The 23281-nt window shown below is 45.6% G+C and overlaps 1 protein-coding gene across 1 annotated transcript in view; it reads right to left on the bottom strand.

Annotated features, from left to right (window-relative positions):
- The window catches only part of SOBP (sine oculis binding protein homolog), a 110214-nt gene extending 87205 nt beyond the window's left edge, over nucleotides 1–23009 (bottom strand). Inside the window, exons 1-2 of the mRNA XM_030195192.1 lie at nucleotides 22977–23009; nucleotides 20304–20399 (exon numbers count right to left, since the gene is read on the bottom strand). Coding sequence (XP_030051052.1) covers nucleotides 20304–20399; nucleotides 22977–23009 — 129 coding nt within the window. The remainder of the gene's footprint in view (nucleotides 1–20303; nucleotides 20400–22976) is intronic.
- Nucleotides 23010–23281: the final 272 nt, after the last annotated feature.

The raw sequence follows: 23281 nt of genomic DNA, 5'->3' as shown, positions 1-23281 counted from the left end.
TAATGTAACTGACAAGATTCATATACATATAATAAAATGGATTGGCTCGTTAATTAAGTTATAGAAAAATCTAAACCACCACAAAGAGCAAACAAGGATATACAAAAACAGAGTTAACATCTAAATATACTAAATATCCATTGATCTCTGATGTATATATTGATTTAAATAGAGGAAAAGCCTCAAAATCTAGAGAAGCACTCTACCGTTGATAACATCAACATACAGGAGGTCCTCTAAATCTTTAAGTATGGCTGACAAGCTCAAATACCTCAAAAAACCCGTGTGAAAATTCACTAATTGGTTACTTATCTTTTCTTTTATGAGGCGAATGAACTCGGACTGAGAAACCGCCTTATCTTTTCAGTCATAACACCACGGACCCTGACGCAGTATTTCGAAACTTGGGCCGAAGTTGGGCCGTGGCTGGTGTTCCTCATAAAAGAAAAGATAAGTAACCAATTAGTGAATTTTCACACGGTTTTTTTGAGGTATTTGAGCTTGTCAGCCATACTTAAAGAGGTTTTTGCCTATGATGATTTAGAGGACCTCCTGTATGTTGACGTTATCAACGGTAGAGTGTTTCTCTAGATTTTGAGGCTTTTCCTCTATTTAAATCAATATATACATCAGAGATCAATGGATCGTTAATTAAGTTACACATACATATCAGCTACGTGTAACTCTAGGCACTGTATATAGAATCCGGGGGATTGTTTGTTGTTCACTTAAATCCAGGGATTGTTGCTTATTGCAGTTTCCTGCTCTCAAAAATGTGAAGTATAAATCTATTCATGATTCAGGCTTTGTTTACGATTTGGTGCAATGTTGGAACTCACTTCCTTTGGAGTTGAGACTGACCTCGTCCTATCTGCAAAGCTTATTTATTTTCCATACAACTGAGTGAATTTGTTTAACGAAATGATCTGTGATATGTTAATTTAGTGCTGGTTGATTATGCCCTGACACTGTGATTTTCCTAGTGTTGGCCTAGCTTTTTCATATATCGTAATCCGCATCGATCCAGTTGTGGCTTATAGTGGAACAGAAATGTTAGTCTAATCTCTCTATTTAGTCCAGAAAGAGGGAGGATGGAAAACCATCAGAAAAAATCAAGAGCTTATTAATGAAAATCAATATAAGGAAAGTAAGAACAAATAATTCTTAATTACTGCAATGTGCCGTTCTGTCTCAAACTCCTCTTATTGACCTATAAGTGCATTCACTCTGCAGCTCCTCAGTACCTCTCCACTCTCATCTCTCCCTACATTCCTCCCCGGGAACTCCATTCACTGGGTAAATCTCTCTTATCTGCACCCTTCTCGTTCACTGGGTAAATCTCTCTTATGTGCACCCTTCTCCTCCACTGCTAACTCCAGACTCCGTTCCTTTTATTTTGCGGCACCATATGCCTGGAATAGACTTCCTGAGCTGGTACGTCAAGCTCCATCTCTGGCCGTCTTCAAATCTAAGCTAAAAGCCCACCTTTTTGATGCTGCTTTTAACTCCTAACCCTTATTCATAGTAACATAATAGATGACGGCAGAAAAAGATCTGAACGGTCCATCCAGTCTGCCCAACAAGATAAACTCATATGTGCTACTTTATGTGTATACCTGACCTTGATTTGTATCTGCCATTTCAGGGCACAGACCGTAGAAGTCTGCCCAGCACTAGCCCAGCCTCCTAACCACTAGTCCCACCTCCCATCTAATCTGCTAAGCTTCTGAGGATCCATTTCTTCTGAACAGGATTCCTTTATGTTTATCCCACGCATTTTTGAATTCCGTTACCTTTTTCATCTCCACCACCTCCCGCGGGAAGGCATTCCAAGTATCCACCACTCTCCGTGAAAAAATACTTCCTGACATCTTTTTTGAGTCTGCTCCCCTTCAATCTCATTTCAAGTCCTCTAGTTCTACCGCCTTCCCATCTATGGAAAAGGTTCGTTTGCGGATTAATACCTTTCAAATATTTGAATGTCTGTATCATATCACCCCTGTTTCTCCTTTCCTCCAGGGTATACATGTTCAGGTCAGCAAGTCTCTCCTCATACGTCTTGGAACGCAAATCCCATACCATTCTCGTAGCTTTTCTTTGCACTGCTTCAATTCTTTTTACATCTTTAGCAAGATACGGCCTCCAAAACTGAATACAATACTCCAGGTGGGGCCTCACCAACGACTTATACAGGGGCATTAAAACCTCTTTTCTTCTGCTGGTCACACCTCTCTCTATACAGCCTAACAACCTTCTAGCTATGGCCACCGCCTTGTCACACTGTTTCGTCGCCTTCAGATCCTCAGATACTATCACCCCAAGATCCCTCTCCCCGTCCGTACATATCAGACTCTCACTGCCTAACACATACGTCTCCCGTGGATTTCTACTCCCTAAGTGCATCACTTTGCATTTCTTCGCATTGAATTTTAATTGCCAAACCTTAGATCTTTCTTCTAGCTTTTGCAAATCCTTTTTCATGTTTTCCACTCCCTCCCGGGTGTCCACTCTGTTACAAATCTTAGTATCATCCGCAAAAAGGCAAACTTTACCTTCTAACCCTTCGGCAATGTCACTCACTAGATTTTTAAGGCACACTAATGAACCAAGGGAGATGCGTAGTAAGCTCCACTAATTGTTAGCTTGCGGTAGGCGTTAGCACAAATCCACTCTAACAGCTACCACGTGCTAAAACCTGCCAGCATGGTAAAATTCAAGAGGTGGCGTTAAGTGCTGCTGTGGTCTTCCAATAGCATGGCCACAGCCCTTGTCAAAAAGAACCCCAATAACGCCCCCATCAACAGTACCTCCCTCGATAGTATCCCTCCTCAAGAGCTCCCCCCAACCACCTCTCCATATTTATTTATTGCATTTGTATCCCACATTTCCCACCTATTTGCAGGCTCAATGTGGCTTACAGAGTTTTGTTATGTCATAGTCATTACAAGATGTCAGATATAATTGGTAGTATACAAAGGTTAAGTCGGGTTAAGTAAAGGAAAAGATAAGGAAGGTTTTAGGAAGGATAGTATAGAGGTGGGCTGTCAAAGCTGGTGGATTCGTAGGTATTATGTGGGTTATGGGTTCTCTTTGTATGCCTTGTTGAAGAGATGTGTTTTCAGAGATTTTCAAAAGTTCGTTATTTCGGCAGTAGTTTTCAAGGTATTTGGTAATGCATTCCATAGCTGCGTGCTCATGTAAGAGAAGGTGATGGAGTGTATCAGCTTGTATTTTAGACCGTTACAGCTGGGGAAGTGTAGGTTAAGAAATTTGCGGGATGATCTTTTGGCATTTCTGGGAGGAAGGTCCACGAGGTTTAGCATGTAGATTGGTGCGTCTGCGTGAATGATTTTGTGTACCATCGTGCAGATCTTGAACGCAATGCGTTCCTTGAGTGGGAGCCAGTGAAGTTTCTCTCTTATGGGTTTTGCCCCTGTGACTCCTCTAGGGGACTCACTAGGGGTCTTCCTAGTCTAGTGGATGGGGCAGGAGCAGCCCCTGCCCCATATGCATCCTGGGTTCAAAATGGTGGCTTTTACGCCTAGTGAGAGTCTCACAATACTACCACAAAGGGTCAATTTACCATACAAGGGCACTTCTCAAAAAGCATAACTTGGACCCCTCTGATCCAGCAAATTATTAAATTATTGCCCAGTCTCTAACTCACTATTCATGTCCAAGACTGTGGAGAAGGTTGGTTTTCCTCCTTTAGCTTACATCATTCTTGGATAAGATTAGTGCAATTCATCCTCATCAATCGGATTACTCATCTTACATTTGATACAATTATTTCAGTCTTCCTTATTCCATTTAAGGCATATCTGTGCGATTAAATCCTGCTTAGTTGGGGGGGGGGGGGCAGATCTGTGTATGTTGGTACATGCTCTGATTGCTAATCAATTAGATTACTGCAATGCCGTGTTGGTCGGACTTAGTGAATCCACCATAAGATGACTCTAGACGATTCAAAACACAACCATTAGGTTATTGCATAACACTGGCAAATATGGTCACGTACTGCTTTGTACATAAGTACAAAAGCACCACCATACTAGGAAAAGACCAAGGGTTGATCAAGCCCAGCATCCTGTCTCCAACAGTGGCCAATCCAGGCTTCAAGAACCCGGCAACCCCCCCCCCCCCCCCACCAAAAAAAAAAAACCAAACTTAATTCTTAATAATGTTCAATGGACTTTTCCCTCAGAATCTGTCCAACCCCCCTTTAAATTCCGTAAGGCCAGCTGCTGTCACTACATTCTCCGGCAACGAGTTCCAGAGTCCGACTACACGCTGAGTAAAGAAAAACTTTCTCCTCTTTGTTTTAAATCTACCGTATTCTAGCTTCATCTTCTGTCCCCTGGTTTTGTTGTTGTTTGAAAGTGTAAACGAACGCTTCACATTTGTCCGCTCTACTCCGCTCATTATCTTGTAGACTTCTATCATATCACATTAGCCTCCAGTCTTTTCTAGGAGTCCATCTAAGATTCTTCTCCTGCAGCACAGGCCTTGCCATAATGGTTCGACACAATATTTAGCTTGGCTGCTGACCTCTCAAACATCTGTTCGTCTGGTTAGATCATCATCATCTTTATCTTTTTGTACTGAGAATGCCTTCCATTGTTGACGTCCAGTTGGATACAACCGTAGGCACTGCATTTGCCTAGCTTGCCCTTTATTTATAGAAAGTTACCACTTGATGTTAGCGGTGAAGCTGATGGAAAAAAAAGTAAAGTTGCTCTGGAAATTCCAGCAGGTTTTTGCAACGGTAAAGATAGGCGGTGGATATGGGGTCAGAATGGTTGGCGTTGTGAACGTCTCTCCTTTATGTGCTGTCCTCCTGTTTTTTTTTTCCATGCTCGTAAGTTAACTTTGTACTAGCTTCCTTTCGGGAGTGCTCTTTTCTGAAGTGGTTCATGTTTTACTTCAGTCTGTGTATATTTTAAATGTCTTTTTATATGTGACCGTTTCTGGGGAAACATGACTGGTCTAATGGGTCAGTTACCACCATTATGTCTTTGAATAATAGGAAGTGTACCAAACTCATTAAACTTTAAACCTTATTACACTTTAGAAAACAGGCCCCCAAATGTGCCAATGAATGGACATCCCTTGGCCCTGCAGGAGCTAGAAGATCCCAGGAGCATAATGTAACTAGGGCATGTAACTATCCTGGAGGAGTAGCCTCATGGTTAGTGCAGTGGCCTGAGAACCAACAGAGCTGGTGCAGTAGGGTTACCATATGTCTGGATTTACCCGGACATGTCCTCTTTTTGAGGACATGTCCGGGCAACTGGGCAGGTTTTGCCAATTTGCCCGTTTGTCCGGATTTCTGGACAAACGGGCAGGCTGGAGGGCGGGCTGTCAGCCTGTCCGTTTGTCCAGAAATCCGGACAAATGGGCAGATTGCTAGCCTCCCTTCCCCTTACTTACTACTGCCCTGGTGGTCTAGTGACCTCTTCCGCCTTCGGGGCAGGAAAGAGCCCCCTCTTTCCTGCCCGGAGCGCTGCCCTGCATGCATCCTTCCTTTTCGTGATCTTGGCGCCAATTCAAAATGGCCACCGAGAGTTGACGTGACCTCACGAGACTTCAACTCTCGGCAGCCATTTTGAATTGGCGCCGAGATCACGAACAGGAAGGATGCATGCAGGGCAGCGTTCCGGGCAGGAAAGAGGGGGCTCTTTCCTGCCCTGAAGAGGTCACTAGACCACCAGGGCAGTAGTAAAGGGGAAGGGGGTAGTGGGGAGGGGGAGTGATGAGGTGTGTGACAGGGGGGAGGGGAAAATGTGACAGGGGCGGAGCAAGGGCGTCGAAGGGGCGGGGCGTGAAAGGGGCAAAGTGGGGCATGAAATGGGGCGGGGCATGTGTCCTCCTTTTGGGGGGACAAAATATGGTAACCCTATAGTGCACCAACTTGCGACTCTGGGCAAATCACTTAACCCTTCACCACCCCAGGTACAAAACAAGTTTCTGTATATAATATGTAAACTGCTTTGACTGTAACCACAGAAAGACAGAATATCAGATCCCATCTCCTTTCCCTTTCCCTAAACAGTCGCCGGCTGAATTTGGTAAATGGAACTTGCTCTGAGAAAAGAGATGTTATCAGTGGTATACCACAGGGGTCGGTCCTCAGGCCGGCTCTCTTTAACATCTTTGTGAGTGACATTGCGGAAGTGTTGTCTGGTAAGGTTTGTCTCTTTGCGGATGATACCAAACTCTAATAGGGTGGACACCCTGGAGGGTGTGGATAGCGTGAGGAAGGATCTAGCAAAGCTTGAAGAATGGTCCGATAATTGGCAACTAAGATTTAATGCTAAGAAATGCAGGGTCATGCACTTGGGTTATAAGAATCCAGGGGAATGGTACAATATGGGGGGGGGGGGTGAAGTGCTTCTGTGTACGAAAGAAGAGCAGGGCTTGGGGGTGATTGTGTCTGATGCAGTGGCGTTCCTAGGGTGGCTGACACCTGGGGCGGATCGCTGATGCGTCCCCCCTCCCCCCCCAGCGAAAGGACACCTCCCCCGGCGAAAAGACGGACACCCCCCCCCCCCGGGTGCATCTTTACCTGCTGGGGGGTGCCGCGCGCCTGTTGGCTTCGCTTGTTCCCTGCTCCCTCTGCCCCGGAATGAGTTACTGCCTGTTCCGGGGCAGAGGGAGTAGGGAACGAGCGCTGCCGACAGACGCGTGGCACCCCCCCAGCAGCGTGCACCCGGGGCGGACCGCCCCCACCCCCTTGGTACGCCACTGGTCTGATGACCTTAGGGTCTCCAAACAGGTAGAAAAAGAGACAAGTCAAAGCCAGAAGGATACTTGGATGCATAAAGAGAGGGATGACCAGCAGGAAAAAAAGAAGTGAGAGTTCCCTTGTATAAGTCTCCGGTGAGGCCCCATTTAGAGTACCGTGTGCAATTTTGGAGAAAACACGTACGGAAAGATATAAACAGGATGGAGTCGGTCCAGAGGGCGGCTACCAAATTGCTAAGTGGTCTCAGTCACAAAACATATAGGGAGAGGCTTAGGGACCTCAACATGTACACGCTAGAAGAGAGACGGGAGAGAGGGGATATGATAGAGACGTTTAAATACCTCAGTGGCGTTAATGTACAGGAGGTGAGCCTTTTTCAAATGAAGGAAACTCTGGAATGAGGGGGCACACGATAAGAGGAAATAGGCTTAGGAGGATTCTAAGGGTGGTGGATGCGTAGAATGGCCTCCTGGTGGAGGTCGTGGGGACAGGGACCGTGTCAGAGTTTAAGAAAGTGTGGGACAGGAATGTGGGATCCCTTAGGGAAGAAAGAGTTAGTAGTTACTGAGGATGGATAGACTTGATCGGCCTTTTGGCCCTTATCTGCTGTCATGTTTCTATGTTTCTATAAGCGATGCCATACTGGGATGGACCAAAGTATCCTGTTTCCAACGGTGGTCAATCCAGGTCACAAGTACCTGACAAGATCCCAGAACAGTAAAACAGATTTTATGCTGCTTATTCTAGGATTTTCCCAAGTCCATCTTAATAATGACTTATGGACTTTCTCTTTTAGGAATGTATCCAAACCTTTTTTAAACCCTGCTAAGCTAACTGCTTTTACCACATTTTTGGCAATGAGTTTAATATTTTCTCTAGTTCATTTTAAATTTACTACCTAGTAGCTTCATAATTACACCAGTCAGCCACTCTCTGGGTACCGGCACTGAATATCTAGGTCTTTAGCAGCACCTGGAAATCATCCAGGTGTGGCCAATATTCAGTGCCGTTCTCAGAAAAAGAACTAGGAACTAGGACATTCGGTCCAACATGCCAGTTTAGTTATCTGGGTGTCTGTACTGAATACTGGCTGTGCCTGGATAATTTCCAGGTCTGCCCCAATTTAGCCCCCGGACCACCCCAGCACTAACTAGATAATACTATGGCGATCTGCCCAGATATTCAGTGGCACTATCCAGGTATGGCCCGGTCAGTAACACTTTGTCCTGCTGAATATCAACCCTGTTCTAGATGTCTGGGAATACCTTTTGGATATATTTTTGTAAAAACACTTGCTAAGCCTTGAAAACTTCTCAAAATATCAAAACTATGGAATACTGTGCACCGTACAGATCAACCTGCCACTTGTCATTTCATGGCACACTAGATTCATGATCATAATCATCAGTTTACTCTTCTGCATCTAGACAGAGTAACGTCCATCTACCTGCCCCCTCCTCTCATTCCTCAGCCCATGTCCTCTGCATCTATGTTAATAACCATCTCCTGCCCTCTCTCTCTCTCCTGTGCACATGCACCAAGCTGTGAATGCCTTATGGGGGATACCACAAGTGTGATGGTTGAAATGAACGAAGTGGGAAATAGACCACAAACTCCAGAAACGAGGGAAGCAAACTCAATACTTCAAGAAAGGTTTACTGAGGTCAAGATCAATAAATCTTCGTGAAGTATTGAGTTAGTTTCCCTTGTTTCTGGATTCCGTGGTCTATTTCCAACTTCATTCACTTCTGCTACACACCAGGGGATCTTTGAGTTCTCCACCCAGGTGGATTTCTTCTGGACAAGTGTGATGGTTTCCATGGCAGGTCCTAAGTGGAGGGAGGTTGCCACTGCCTTGGTCATCCCAGGGCAATACAGGGTTGACTGGCTTGCCCAAGGTTACAGATGGCGACTGTGGGATTTGAATGTTCGTTGTCCAGATCCCCAGCCTGCTGCTCTAACCGTTAGGCTACTTCTCCACACCCACATTATCATTTTGCCTAATTATTCCTCAATCTGTATCCCGTACACCCATAGGGGGGAAGTTGTCAACGTGGGCTCCCGATCAGACATATTATTTTACTGTTAACCCCAGTTATTAGTAACTAGATCTCATTGTATATAATGGGACCTGTGCTAAAACAGCATGAATCAGCGGTAAAATAACACGTCAACAGTAGCCCACATCGATAACTTCCCCCTTAATATGAAAAGTTTCAGTCTCTGGGAACCACAGCTGATATTGTGATGTCATAATGCCTCATTCCACCAAGAAGAGCCAACCTCATCAGTGATGTCACAATGGCTTGATTGCCCTATACTTGACTCACTTTTATTGCATATAGTAGTGATTTCCATTTCTAGAAATATTTCTTTATTCTTTAATTAAGGAGGAAAGTGATTACAACCACAAAGAGGCAGTATATCAAATGCCATCCCCTTTCCCTTATAGAAACAGAGAAAACATGTAGGCAGATAAAGACCATATGGCCATCTACTCTCCCTATCACTCCCTTAGAGATCCTATGTACTTGTCCCAAGCTCTCTTGAATTCATATTTTGTTTTCCTCTCCACCACTTCCACTAGGAGGCCGTCCCACATAATCACCACCCTTTCTGTGAAGAAAGGTTACTTCTGATTCTATCCCCTTTCACCTTCATCCTATGCCCCCTCGATCCAGAGCTTCTTTTCAACTGAAAGAGAGAGAACTTATCAACATGGGCCTCCATTAAAATGTGTAATTTTACTGTTAAAACCAGTTATTAGTAACTAGGTCTCATTGTATAAAATGGGATTTGTGTTAAAATAACACTTCTTAAATGTAGCCCATGATGATAACTTCCCCCCGTAGTGTGAAGAGATTCAGTCTGGTAACCAGAGCTGATATTGTGATGTCATAATGCCTCATTCCACCAATAAGAGTCAACCTCATCTGTGATGTCACAATGGCTTGACTGTCCCACACTTAGGCTCATTTTTATTACACATAGCAGTGAATTCCATTTCTAGAGACATTCTTTATTCTTTAATTAATGGGGGAAGTTATCAGTGTGGGCTACCATTGTTTTATTTTACTGTTAACCTCAGTTATTAGTAACTAGATCTCACAGACGGGAATAATCGAACGTCGCCGGCCAAATAATTAGCCGACGATCTATTGTGGCGGCGGCGCTACAGCTGGCCGGAACCGTATTATCAAAAAAGATGGCCGGCCATTTTTTTTTTTTTTCGATAATACGGTTTAGCCCGGCCAAATGGCTTGGTTTTCGCCGAGTTTGAGATGGCCGGGTTTGTTTTTCAGCGATAATGGAAAAAAATACCAGCGATCTCCAACCTGGCGAAATCCAAGGCATTTGGTCGTGGAAGGAGCCAGCATTTGTAGCGCACTGGTCCCCCTGACATGCCAGGACACCAACTGGGCACCCTAGACATGTGGGTACAGTGGGTTTTGGAGGGCTCCATTACCAGCACAAGTGTTATAGGTAGGGGGGCGATGGGTCTGGGTCCGCCTGCCTTAAGTGCACTGCGGACAGGACTTGTTGCTGCTGTATAAGCTTGCCACACCAGTTGACACCTGAAGACTAATCTCTTTGAAAAGTCCTTTATTTGAATGAGCACATTTACTCACAGTTAACTGCAGAGCAGAGGTTGTGCCCCACTGGCAAAGAGTCTCCCTGGTACTGAGATTAGCACTAGGTCAGAGCTGGCAGAATGGTGTACAATGCCCTCTTTCAGCCACATTCAAGGTTATAACTAAGTTCTCTAACGTGGCTAACACATGAAAGGGATCTAAAACTGGCTTACAAAAATGGCCACTACCTCATGGACTACCGGAAACAAAACTGGACACACTCTGAACCAGTTAGCAGGGGGAAAAGCACCATGGGAGTAGAGCCCACTACCCTACACCCACCACAATGCATTGCTGATGTGACTCTGCAGTGCACCTAACAGAAAAGGTGTCACACTCACCCAAGAGCCACATCACAACCAGGGAAAGGCTGTCGGAGGATAGAACACATTCTGCTGTCATGGAGGTGGGTACAGCATTTGAGGCTGGCATACAGGCTGGCAAAAAAGGTTTTTAATTTTATTTTTTTAGTGTGGGAGGGGGTTGGTGACCACTGGGGGAGTATGGGGAGGTCATCCCCCATTCCCTCCGGTGGTCATCTGGTCAATTGGGGCACCTTTTTGAGGCTTGGTCGTGAAAATAAAAGGACCAAGTAAACCCGACAAAATACTGCTTATCGCCGGGTTTTGTTTTTCCATTATCTGCGAAAGCCGACCATCTGGTAGCCACGCCCACGCCCGCCCATGTCCCGCCTTCGCTTAGCCGGCGACACGCCCCTTTGAACTTTCGCTGGCGAGGCGACGGGAAAGCGGTGATGCTGTCAAAAAAGCAGCTTTCGATTATACCGATTTCGCCGCTTTTCCGAGATCGCCGGCCATCTCCCGATTTATGTCAGGAAACGGCCGGCGATCACTTTCGATTATAAGCTGGACTGTATAAAAGAAGACCTGTGTTAAAATAGCATAGTGGTAAAATAGCACATCTTAACGGTAGCCCACATTGATAACACCCCCCCCCCCCTTAGTGTGAAGAGTTTCAGCCTCTGGTAACCAGGGCTGATATTGTGATGTCATAATGCCTCATTCCACCAATGCCTAAGCACCAATGTCATCAGTGATGTCACAAGGGCTTGATTGTCCTATTCCTGGCTCACTTTTACTACATCTAGCAGTGATTACTAGAGACATTTCTTTTTTTCTTTAATTAAGAGGGAAAGTTATCAATGTGGGCTACTGTTAAGATGTGTTATTTTACTGTTAATCCCAATTATTAGTGACTAGGTCTCATTGCCTCCACTCGCCTCCACCTACCCTCCTCTCCTCCTTCCTGTACACATTAATTGATTTGATCTGCTTACTTTATTTTTTGTCTATTAGATTGTAAGCTCTTTGAGCAGGGACTTTCTTTCTTCTATGTTTGTGCAGCGCTGCGTACGCCTTCTAGCGCTATAGAAATGCTAAATAGTAGTAGTAGTAGTAGTAATTGCATAAAATGGGACTTGTGCTAAAATAGCACACGTTAGTGGTAAAGTAACACATCTTAACAGTAGCCCACATTGATACTGCCCCTCCCCCCACTTAGTGTGAAGAGTTTCAGCCTCTGGTAACCAGAGCTGATATTGTGATGTCATAATGCCTCATTCCACCAATGCCTAAGCACCAATGTCATCAGTGATGTCACAAGGGCTTGATTGGCTCACTTTTACTACATCTAGCAGTGATTACTAGAGACATTTCTTTTTTTCTTTAATTAAGAGGGAAAGTTATCAATGTGGGCTACGGTTAAGATGTGTTATTTTACTGTTAATCCCAATTATTAGTGACTAGGTCTCATTGCCTCCACTCGCCTCCACCTACCCTCCTCTCTTCCTTCCTGTACACATTAATTGATTTGCTTACTTTATTTTTTGTCTATTAGATTGTAAGCTCTTTGAGCAGGGACTGTCTTTCTTCTATGTTTGTGCAGCGCTGCGTATGCCTTGTAGAGCTATAGAAATGCTAAATAGTAGTAGTAGTAATTGCATAAAATGGGACTTGTGCTAAAATAGCACATGTTAGTGGTAAAATAACACATCTTAACAGTAGCCCACATTGATACTGCCCTTCCCCCCACTTAGTGTGAAGAGTTTCAGCCTCTGGTAACCAGGGCTGATATTGTGATGTCATAATGCCTCATTCCACCAATGCCTAAGCACCAATGTCATCAGTGATGTCACAAGGGCTTGATTGTCCTATTCCTGGCTCACTTTTACTACATCTAGCAGTGATTACTAGAGACATTTCTTTTTTTCTTTAATTAAGAGGGAAAGTTATCAATGTGGGCTACTGTTAAGATGTGTTATTTTACTGTTAATCCCAATTATTAGTGACTAGGTCTCATTGCCTCCACTCGCCTCCACCTACCCTCCTCTCTTCCTTCCTGTACACATTAATTGATTTGATTTGCTTACTTTATTTTTTTGTCTATTAGATTGTAAGCTCTTTGAGCAGGGACTGTCTTTCTTCTATGTTTGTGCAGCGCTGCGTACGCCTTGTAGCGCTATAGAAATGCTAAATAGTAGTAGTAGTAGTAGTAATTGCATAAAATGGGACTTGTGCTAAAATAGCACACGTTAGTGGTAAAGTAACACATCTTAACAGTAGCCCACATTGATACTGCCCCTCCCCCCACTTAGTGTGAAGAGTTTCAGTCTTTTAGTAACCAGAGCTGATATTGTGATGTCATAATGCATACCACCAATGCTTAAGAGCCAACCTCATCAATGATGTCATAATGGTTTGATTGCCCTATACTTGGCTCACTTTCGTTACATATAGCAGTGATTTCCACCGCTAGAGACATTTCTTTATTCTTTAATTAAGGAGAGAAGTGATTTTAACCACAGAAAGACGGTATATCAAATCCCATCCCCCTTTTCCTTATCAATGTGGGCCACCATTATGATGTCTTATTTTACTGTTAAACCTAGTTATTAGTAACTAGGTCTCACTGGCTAAAATAGCACGTTAGTGGTAAAATAACCCATTTTAATGGTATCCCACATCGATAACGTCCCCCTTAGTCTGAATAGTTTCTGTTTCTGGTAAACAGAGCTGATATTATGATGTCATAATGCCTCATTCCACCAGTGCCTAGGAACCAACCTCATCAGTGATGTCACAATGACTTTACTGCTGTATAATTGGCTCAATTTTATTACAAATAGCATTGATTTTGATTTCTAAAGATATTTCTTTTTTCTTTAACCAAGGGTGGAAGTTATCAATGTGGGCTACCATTAAGACATGTTATTTTACAGTTATCTCCAGTTCTTAGTAACTAGGTCTCATTGCATAACATAGCATGAGTTAAAGTTAACACATCTTAACGGTAGCCCACATTGATAACTTCCCCTCGGTGTGAAGAGTTTCAGTCTCTGGGAACCAGAGCTGATATTGTGATGTCATAATGCCTCATACCACCAAGAAGAGCCAACCTCATCAGTGATGTCACAATGGCTCGATTGCCCTATATTTGGGTCACTTAATTATTACATATAGCTGTGATTTCGATTTCTAGAGCGATTTCTTTTTTCTTTAATTCAGGGGGATATTTACAAACAAGAGCTACCTTTAAGATGTGTTATTTTACTGTTAATCCCAGGGGGCTCATTTTCAAAGCACTTAGACTTACAAGAACTTTGTAAGTCTAAGTGCTTTGAAAATACTCCTCCACGTCTCCACTGCTTAAACGAGACTTATGCTAAAATAGCACAAGTTAGTGATAAAATAACACCTTAACAGCAGTCCACATTAATACCTCCTCCCCCCTTAGTGTGAAGAGTCTCTGGTAACCAGGGCTGATACTGTGATGTCATAATGCCTCATTCTACCAATGCCTAAGAGCCAACGTCATCAGTGATGTCACAATGGCTTGATTGTCCTATTCCTGGCTCACTTTTATTACATACTAGCCGTTAAGCCCGTTAAAACGGGCGAGGTTTGTGTTTTGCAAAATGTAATAATTCTCACCTCCATCCATCCATGTCCAGCAAACCTCCTCTCTCCCCTGCCCTCCCCTCCCCCGATCCATGTCCAGCAACTCTGCTCTCTCCCCTGCCCTCCCCCCATGTCCAGCTACCCTCCTTGCCGCCGCTCCCCCCCCCCTCCGTGCCAGGCCCCCTGCACTGACATGAGAGTGCCTCTCACCTCCGTGTGAAAGCGCTGCAGGCAGCGGATCGCTCTGCTGCTGCATGCAGCGCTTCCACACGGAGGTGAGAGGCGCTGTCATGTCAGTGCAGGGGGCCTGATACGGAGAGGGGCGGGAGCGGCGGCGACGTCGAGGATGGGGGGGGGGGTGGAGGTTGGTGCGCCGGAGATGTTCCTTCGTTTCCAGGCTCTAACGGCAGCATCCGTTTCCCTCTCTGTTCCGCCCTCTGACGTCATCACATCTTGACGCGAGGGCGGGACAGAGAGGGACATCTCTACTGCGCATTTGCGGGTGAGTCGGTCACTTGTCATTTATATGTTTGATAGAAGTGATTTTGATTTCTAGAAACATTTTTTTCTTTAATTAAAGGGGGCAGTTATCAATGTGGGCTACTGTTAAGGCAGGTTATTTTACTGTTAACTCCAGTTATTAGTAAGTAGGTCTCACTGCATAAAATGGGACCTGTGTTAAAATAGCACGAGTTTATGGTAAAATAAGGTTGATAACTTTCCCCACCCCCCATATCTTCTGATACAGCTTGTGCTAGAGGTAGAGGCAGCAGAACACCTTTCTGCTTAGAGGAGCCAAATAAACCAATCTTTAGCCCTGCCCCCCAAATCTTGAGTTGCTGATATGGTTTGACCAAAATATTAGTGGGGCTATGGCCCGACCCATTCTGCTACCTATGGTTGGTGGTACCTGCAAACAGGAGAGGGAGTGGCTAGTACATGACCCTGCTTTTACAAATATCAACTACATGATAACATGATACTCGGCAAAATTCAGACAAACCATATTTTGCTTGTGTTACCAACATTCTGAGCCCCCAAGAGTCTAAATATTTAGCAAAACGAGATCTTCTATGCCAGGCTTTTCCAAATGCAGTCCTCGAGGGCTGCAAGGAGACTAGGTTTTCAGGATGTCCCTAATGAATATGCATGAGAAAGATCTGCATACAATGAAAGTAGTAGGCATGCATATTCATTAGCGATATCCTGTAAACATGGCCATTTTGTAGCTCCCCAGGGCTGATCTTGGACAAGCCTGTTCTATGCCTACCAGTGGCGTGGCTACTGGTGCACCCATTCTTGCCTCAGGCCCATCCAGTCTAGTGGCCCCCAAATCACCTCATTGGTGGTGCCTCACGCTTCTCTCTGTCGCCCTCATGGCAGCTCTAAATTCCCCACCCCTGCCCCCATCTACCTTTGAGCTATCGCCAACAGCAACAGCATCTGCTCCACTCTCCCTCCCCAGTCTACCTCCAAGCCGTTGCCGGCAGCAATTCCAGTAATCAACCTGCACCAGCATTGCAGGATCTCCTCTACCGTGTCCCGCCCTTGATGACATAATTTCCTGTTTCTTCATTGGCAGAGAAGCGGTAGAGGGAAGCCTGCAGGACTGGCACAGGCTGCTTACTGGAACTGCTGCCAGCAACGGCTTGGAGGTAGACTGGGGAGGGAGAGTGGAGCAGATGACGGCAGGGGGAGGAGGGAAGGAAAGAGAGGAACGGATGCCGGGCGGGGGGAGGAGAAGTATGACAATAGCAGGGGCAGAGGGAAAGTTTAACCAAAAAACTATATGCAGTGGCGTTCCGACCCTAGCTGACACCTGGGGCGGATCGCCGATGCGCCCCCCCCCCCAGCAAAATGACACCTCTTCCCCCCTCCCGGCGAAATGACACCCCCTCAGGTGTACACCGCTGGGGGGGGGGGGGTGCCGCGGTGCGCGCCTGTTGCCCTGTCTCAGTCCGATTTCGCAATTCGCATGTGTTCACTGCTTCCTCTGAGTCTGCCCCGGAACAGGAAGTAACCTCAGAGGGAGCAGTGAACACATACGAATTGCAAAATCGGACTGAGACAGGGCAACAGGCGCGCGCCGCGGCACCCCCCCAGCGGCGTGCACCCGGGGCGGACCGCCCCCCCCTTGGTACGCCACTGACTATATGTATGGACAGGGGTGAGGGAGGGAAGGACCCCCCCCCTTGGGTTAACTCGGGGCCCACCCAAAATAACAGGTCTGGCTACGCTCCTGATGCCTACTAATTATAAAATACACGCAAATTCCCAAAGGAGCATAAAAACATTGTACTGTGGACCTCGGTTGTAAAAAGAGCAAAACCCGAGATCCATAATACAACTTTCTTATGTTCCTTTGGGAATTTTTGTGTATTTTGTAATATAAAAAGAATTCCCAAACAGTAGGTATTGTCTATCTTTGAATATTCTATTATGCCTACTAATAACAGCAGTGCTTTGCTCCCACGTGTCTGTGTTTTTAGCCAGCCATCATTTACTAAGCTGGGCTAAAATTCCATGATTTTTATTATTCAAGCCTACACGAGCTGCTTCTCTCGGACAAGCGGAACACACAAAGGAATTAATCGTAGGACACTGAGCTGAAGAACAGTCCTGCCCCTTAGAAGCCTCCAAATCCATTCTCCCTTCACCATAGGCGACATCTTTTTATCGGACCAACTTCAACCGTTGACTAGCTTTCGAGAGCTACGCCCTTCCTCAGGTCAGTGCTCGCAGAAGCTGATCAAAAATGCACCGAGTGAATCCCATAAAAAGGTAGTATCTACAATTATTTTGCTCAGCTTGATTTTGTGTATATCAAAGTGGATCGATGTATACACAGAAGAAACAAATCTCCGCAGGATACACAGTATGCAGCAAAACAGCGAAGATGACTCAAGAATGGGTGGACAACGTTCCGATCAGTAAAACAGTTGATTACAGATTACTCAGGACTCGACACAGCTGTGTTTCGGCCAGCTAGGCCTGCATCAGGAGTCTCATTGTATCAAATAAGGTCATCCACTTGTTGACTTGGTTGTCATGATGTAAGAGTTCACTCTTGGAGTTACTGCTTACGAAGCTTTTGCAATATTAGAGCACATGCTTCATTATCCCTTTACATCGTGACAACCAAGTCAACAAGTGGATGACCTTATTTGATATATGAGACTCCTGATGCAGGTCTAGCCGGCCGAAACGCAGCTGTGTCGAGTCCTGAGTAATCTGTAATAAACTGTTTTACTGATTGGAACGTTGTCCACTCATGCTTGAGTCATCTTCGCTGTTTTGCTGCACATCAATGTGGATCAACACAATAACCCCCTCTACTTTCTTCCGATCGACTGGAAAGTGAATAAAGAGAAATTGCTCACAAAGACATTACATTCTAACAAATTCATTGTACAGAAAACTGAAAGACGTCCCTGGCTACTGATCATCAGGGAACAACACAAATCCTAAAAAATTAACAAAAAACCCCAGTATTAAAAAAAGATATCATTTTATTGTCAGTTTCCTCCAGTGGCTTCCTAAACTGTTTATTTTCCTCATCGATACTTTGGCTCCAGAGGAGGGGGGGGGGCGGTCAATCTTTCTGGCATGACAGCTGCTGACCCTTCTATTGAAAATAGCGTTTAGTAAAAGCTGTCTAAGGCCTTTAGCAATGTGCCTGTACTGTTTATTTTCGAAAGAGAAGGGTGGCCATTTTCCGACACAAATCAGGAGATGGGCGGCCTTCTCTCAGGACCGGCCAAATCCGTATAATCGAAAGCCAATTTTGGCCAGCCTCAACTGCTTTCTGTCGCGGGGATGGCCAAAGATCAAGGGGGCATGTCGGCAGTGTACCAAAGGCGGGACGGGGGAGTGGTTAAGAGATGGCTGTCCTCGGCCGATAATGGAAAAGAGAAGGGCGGCCCTCACGAGCATTTGGCCGACTTTACTTGGTCCCATTTTGTTGACGACCAAGCCTTGAAAAGGTGCCTGAACTGATCAGATGACCACTGGAGGGAATCGGGGTGAACCCCCGTACCCCCCCCCCCCCCAGTGGTCACCAACTCCCTCCCACCCAAAAAGAAAAATTTAAAAACATTTTTTTGCCAGCCTCTATGCCAGCCTCAAATGTCATACTCAGCTCCATCACAGTACTATGCAGGTCCCTGGAGCAGTTTTTAGTGGGTACTGCAGTGCACTTCAGGCAGGCGGACCCAGGCCCATCCCCCCCACGTTACACTTGTGGTGGTAAATGGGAGCTCTCTAAAAACCCACCCGAAACCCACTGTACCCACATCTAGGTGCACCTGTTACCCTTTAAGGGCTATGGTAGTGTTGTACAGTTGTGGGTAGTGGGTTTTGGGCGGCTCAGCACCCAAGATAAGGAAGCTATGTACCTGGGAGTAAATTGTGAAGTCCACTGCAGTGCCCCCTAGGATGCCCGGTTGGTGTCCTGGCATGTGAGGGGGACCAGTGCACTACAAATGCTGGCTCCTCCCATGACCAAATGGCTTGGATTTGGCCGGGTTTGAGATGGCTGCCCTTAGTTTTCATTATAGGCGAAAACCAATGGCGGCCATCTCTAAGGGCAGCCCAAATATTGAGATTTGGCCGTCCCCGACTGTATTATCGAAACGAAAGATGGCCGCCCATCTTGTTTCGATAATATGGTAGTGTACGCTTCTTTACTTGGCTGTCCCTAGAGATGGGCGCCCTTAGAGATGGGCGCCCCTGTTCGATTATGCCCCTCTGTGTTACCCTCTGCTTACGCTGCTCTAGAGCTTGTCATGAAGGGTGTAATTTTCAAAACGCTGTAGACAGGTGCATTGGCCATGGGTATGTTTATTAATGGATTTTACGCCAGTTCTCAACGGCAAAGTAGGCACGTACCCTTCCCACTGGACACTGCCCAAAGAAAACGTATTCAATGATATCTGCAACAGCGTTTTCTCTGGGTTCTCTTTCTGACCAAAACGAGGGGAGTTTTGAGAGTACAAAGCTACCTGTGGCTGCTGCTCCCCCTCAGCTAATCCCACCCTTGGGGGACACCTCTATGAAAATACAGATAAAAATGCACCCCAGTGGAACAAGGCACATCTTTCTACCTGCATCCAGGGGTGCAATTTTCAGACAGGTAAATGGTTTTGAAAATTGCCACATAGCAGGGGCGTAGCCAGACAACAGATTTTGGGTGGGCCTAGGCAAGAATTGGGTGGGCACCAAGTGTTCTTCCCCCCCCCCCCCCCCAAAAAAAAAAAAAAAATTATCTTAGCTGGTGGAAAAACGTCTTTTTCCACCTTGGCAGCAGGCATGCACAGAAAACTGAGCATGCGCAGGTGCTGCTGTCATGGAGAGTAGCGTTTTCGTTACCATCAGTGGAAATCTTCAGCTGGCGGAGCTTGGGATTCCCACCAGTTACCACTAAACATGTGCTACTGTTGGGTGGGCCTGAGCCATAAATGGGTGGGCCCTGGCCCACCCAAGCCCACCTGTGGCTACGCCACTGCCACATAGTAATATATCCACCAGCAATAAGTTTCCCCAAGATCTTCCCTGGCGAGTAATTGGGGGGGGGGGGGGGAGAGACTGTGGTACTACAACTAGACTAGCAGGTTAGGTGTGGTCTGAGCCTTCTTCCCCACTCTGCTTCCAGAGACCTTTGAAAAGGGTCACTATATTGCAAAAAAAAAAATAAAAACCCCTAAACCAAACAAAAAAAATATACTATAAAAATCAGTGGGAGATGGAGGGAGGGAGGGAGGGAGGGAGGGAGGAAAGGGACATTCAAATCAGAGGACGGCACATAAAGGATTCAAAACAATGTGTGATCTAAGCAGTCAATTGAAAATGCAGAATTAGCATTCGAATGCTAAACAGAAATATATGTATCTATATAAATGAAATGAACTATAACTCTACAACCCTTCCCCCCACCCCCTCCCCACAATGTGCATTTCACTGTGCTAAAGCAACGATCAAAGACTTGCTTTGGAAATATTGTATCATTCTTACAAGTAGTTCGCAGTTATTCTTGAAGGTTAGCCTTGAAGTTTCCTTAGCATAGTGCTGCTGGGGGAAAGTCTCACCATGTCCATCTTCATCGCTAGCCTAAAGGGAAATATAATGGCCTAATTTAGGGACTTAACAGATAACGGAAGGAGAAAAGAATATCAAAAGAATAAATTTTTTTTTTTTTTTTAAAGCTAAAAAAAATGCATAACAACTCAGATCATCCCCAAAAGACGGGAATTCAACCCACAGACATTGTTACAACATAAATAGCTTTCTCTCTCTATATATATATCTTTCAAATAATTAAAAGCACAGCCAGTGATGTTTGCGAGGTCTTGGGACTCTGGGTTACATTGTACACTATACTTTACACCTCCCTGTGCAAAATTCAATCTGGCTTCAATTTATGTTATATTTGTTTATATAGTTTTATATAGATATTTTTTTTTCCTTTGTCTTAAACAGTCAACCACAATCCACAGTGACATACTGAGGCTGTAACGAGAACGCACTTCAAGGTTCAATTTTGTGTCCCCTCTCATCAGCGGGGCAACCTGTGGGCTGCAGCTTCTGCCACGCCTTCTTTCTTTCAACCCTATATATAAGTACATAAGTAATGCCACACTGGGGAAAGACCAAGGGTCCATCGAGCCCAGCATCCTGTCCACGACAGCGGCCAATCCAGGCCAAGGGCACCTGGCAAGCTTCCCAAACGTACAAACATTCTATACATGTTATTCCCGGAATTGTGGATGTTTCTCCAAGTCTATAACTATCTGTGTCTTTCACCAAAGCTCTCCTTTTCTCTGCCCAATCTGCACTTAGTCGGGCTAGAGGGATTCCCATTCCCTTTTACAAATTTTTAAATATACTACTATATTTAAAAATCTGAGATTGCGGTGCGGTTGCACGAACGGTGCTCCCTGAAACAAACGTAAACCCCCCCCCCCCCCAAAAAAAAAAAATTATATTAAAGATGCAAGAGATAGAATTGGTTATTTTGATCTGCACTGTTAATTAGAAAAGTTGTGATATTAGACGGAGACATTAATCGATTAGTGAGGATGCTCAGATCCAGGGGGTTTTCTATCTACTATGCGTGAGTGCCGGGGCTCAGAGCAGAGGAAGAAAGGGGTGGAAAGGAAAGGTGTCAATCGAACACACATTGCACCAGTCATTTGGGTTATCATTTGCACTCCCTTCTGCTGTCATCGCAGCTACCCCCTGGTTTCCTTCTCTCTCTCCCAGCCTGCTGAACCTCACAGCTGCATCATTTCTCCTCACATATGGTTCCCATGTAATTATGTAGATTTCATTTTAAGCTGTTTTAAAAATAAAAAATGATGAGGTTCTGGCCTCCTGCCAGCTCTTTTGCATAAGCCCCGGTGAACTAGCAAATTAAAAAAAAAAAAAAGGAAGAAAATTCAGCCCTGACCCTGGCACGCTGGTCGCCTGTCTTTTTAGATAAAAGAATTGAGAATCACCTCTTTAGGATGTCAGGAAGGGAAAAGCATACAAACACTGTGTCAGCAGTCGTTGTCTAGGGAGGTTCCCGGGTCTAGTTCACAGAGGCATTGGGTTCGTAGAGGCAGTCTGGTCCAGTTCACAGAGGCATTGAGTTCGTAGAGGCAGTCTGGTCCAGTTCACAGAGGCATTGGGTTCGTAGAGGCAGTCTGGTCCAGTTCGCAGAGGCGTGGGTTCCCAAAGAATACACAATCCACACGGGTTTGGATATATATAGAAAGTATATTGTGTTTGCATATATAGGATCACAACACTTAGTACAGGTAAATATTCCAATGTTGTATCTGTATGTGGGCTTAAAGGGGAATCAAGGAGAGACAGGTAAGAATGGAGGGGGGGGGGGGGGGGTGTTGCAGCGAAAGAAGGAAGCCTTGAGGTAGGGCTGAAGAGGTATATGTGTGCAGAGAGAAAGAGAGAGAGAGAGAGAGAGAAGGGCCTAAGAAAGCAGAGCCATGTGCTCTGGGAGAGAAAGCTTTGGGATAGAGCTGGGTAAGAAAGGGGGGGCCAGAGCCGGGGCTCTGGTGGCTGGAGATGGGGGGTGTGCATAGACTTTCTACGACTGCCTCTACGAACCCACTGCCTCTGTGAACTGGACCCGGGAACCATCCCTAGACAACGATTGCCGACACACTGCACCGAGCAAAGTCTGCCAACGCCTTCAGAAACCCACTTCTAAAGTTGCCAACGAATTCCATTTCTGCAGAACAAGCTGAGGGGTCCTTTTACTAAGCTGCGCCGAAAAATGGGCTGCGCTAGTGTAGGCGCGTGTTTTGGGGGCGCACAGATCCATTTTTCAGTGCGCCTGTAAAAAAAAAAGGCCCTTTTAAAAATTGTTTGCCGAAAATGGATGTGTGGCAAAATAAAAATTGGCGCGTGTCCATTTTGGGTCTGAGACCTTACCGCCGGCCACTGGCTTAGCGGTAAGGTCTGCCGCAGTAATCATCTACGCGCGTAGAATGACAATTACCGCCCGCTGCACGCCGGAAAATAAAAATGATTTTCCGGTGCATGTAGTGGACGCGCGTCAAAAATGAAATTACCGCAAGGGCCACGCAGTAGCCGGGCAGCAGCTCTAAATTGATGCGTGTTGTTCGCACGTAGGCACCTACGCAGCTTAGTAAACGGGCCCCGGAGTCTTCTGGTTCTTACCTGCACCGAGCGCTCCGACCAAGGGTCGTGCATGCAAAATCCAGGACTGCTGCAGCCTGTCCTGAAAACGTGGAACAGGGGGCAAACTTGGTGCGGAGAAGAATCGTTTCCTCCAGCGCAGCTATAGTAAGGGTCCCCCTGTGCTTGAATCCAGCTCCCTCCAGATGTTCGAGTAAGCAGTTCCTCCAGTCCTTAAAAGCTGTCCCCGGCACTTCTGTGGGACCTCAGGTGGGAGAGAAGGGGAAGTCCAGAGGAAGAAACAAAGTGGGAAGAAGCAGGAGAGGGACTGAGAGGTTTAAAACGTT

This window comes from Microcaecilia unicolor, chromosome 3 (genome assembly GCF_901765095.1).
Source record: "Microcaecilia unicolor chromosome 3, aMicUni1.1, whole genome shotgun sequence".
In the NCBI taxonomy this organism is placed as follows: Eukaryota; Metazoa; Chordata; class Amphibia; order Gymnophiona; family Siphonopidae; genus Microcaecilia; species Microcaecilia unicolor.
This window is presented reverse-complemented; position numbering and strand designations above follow the sequence as displayed.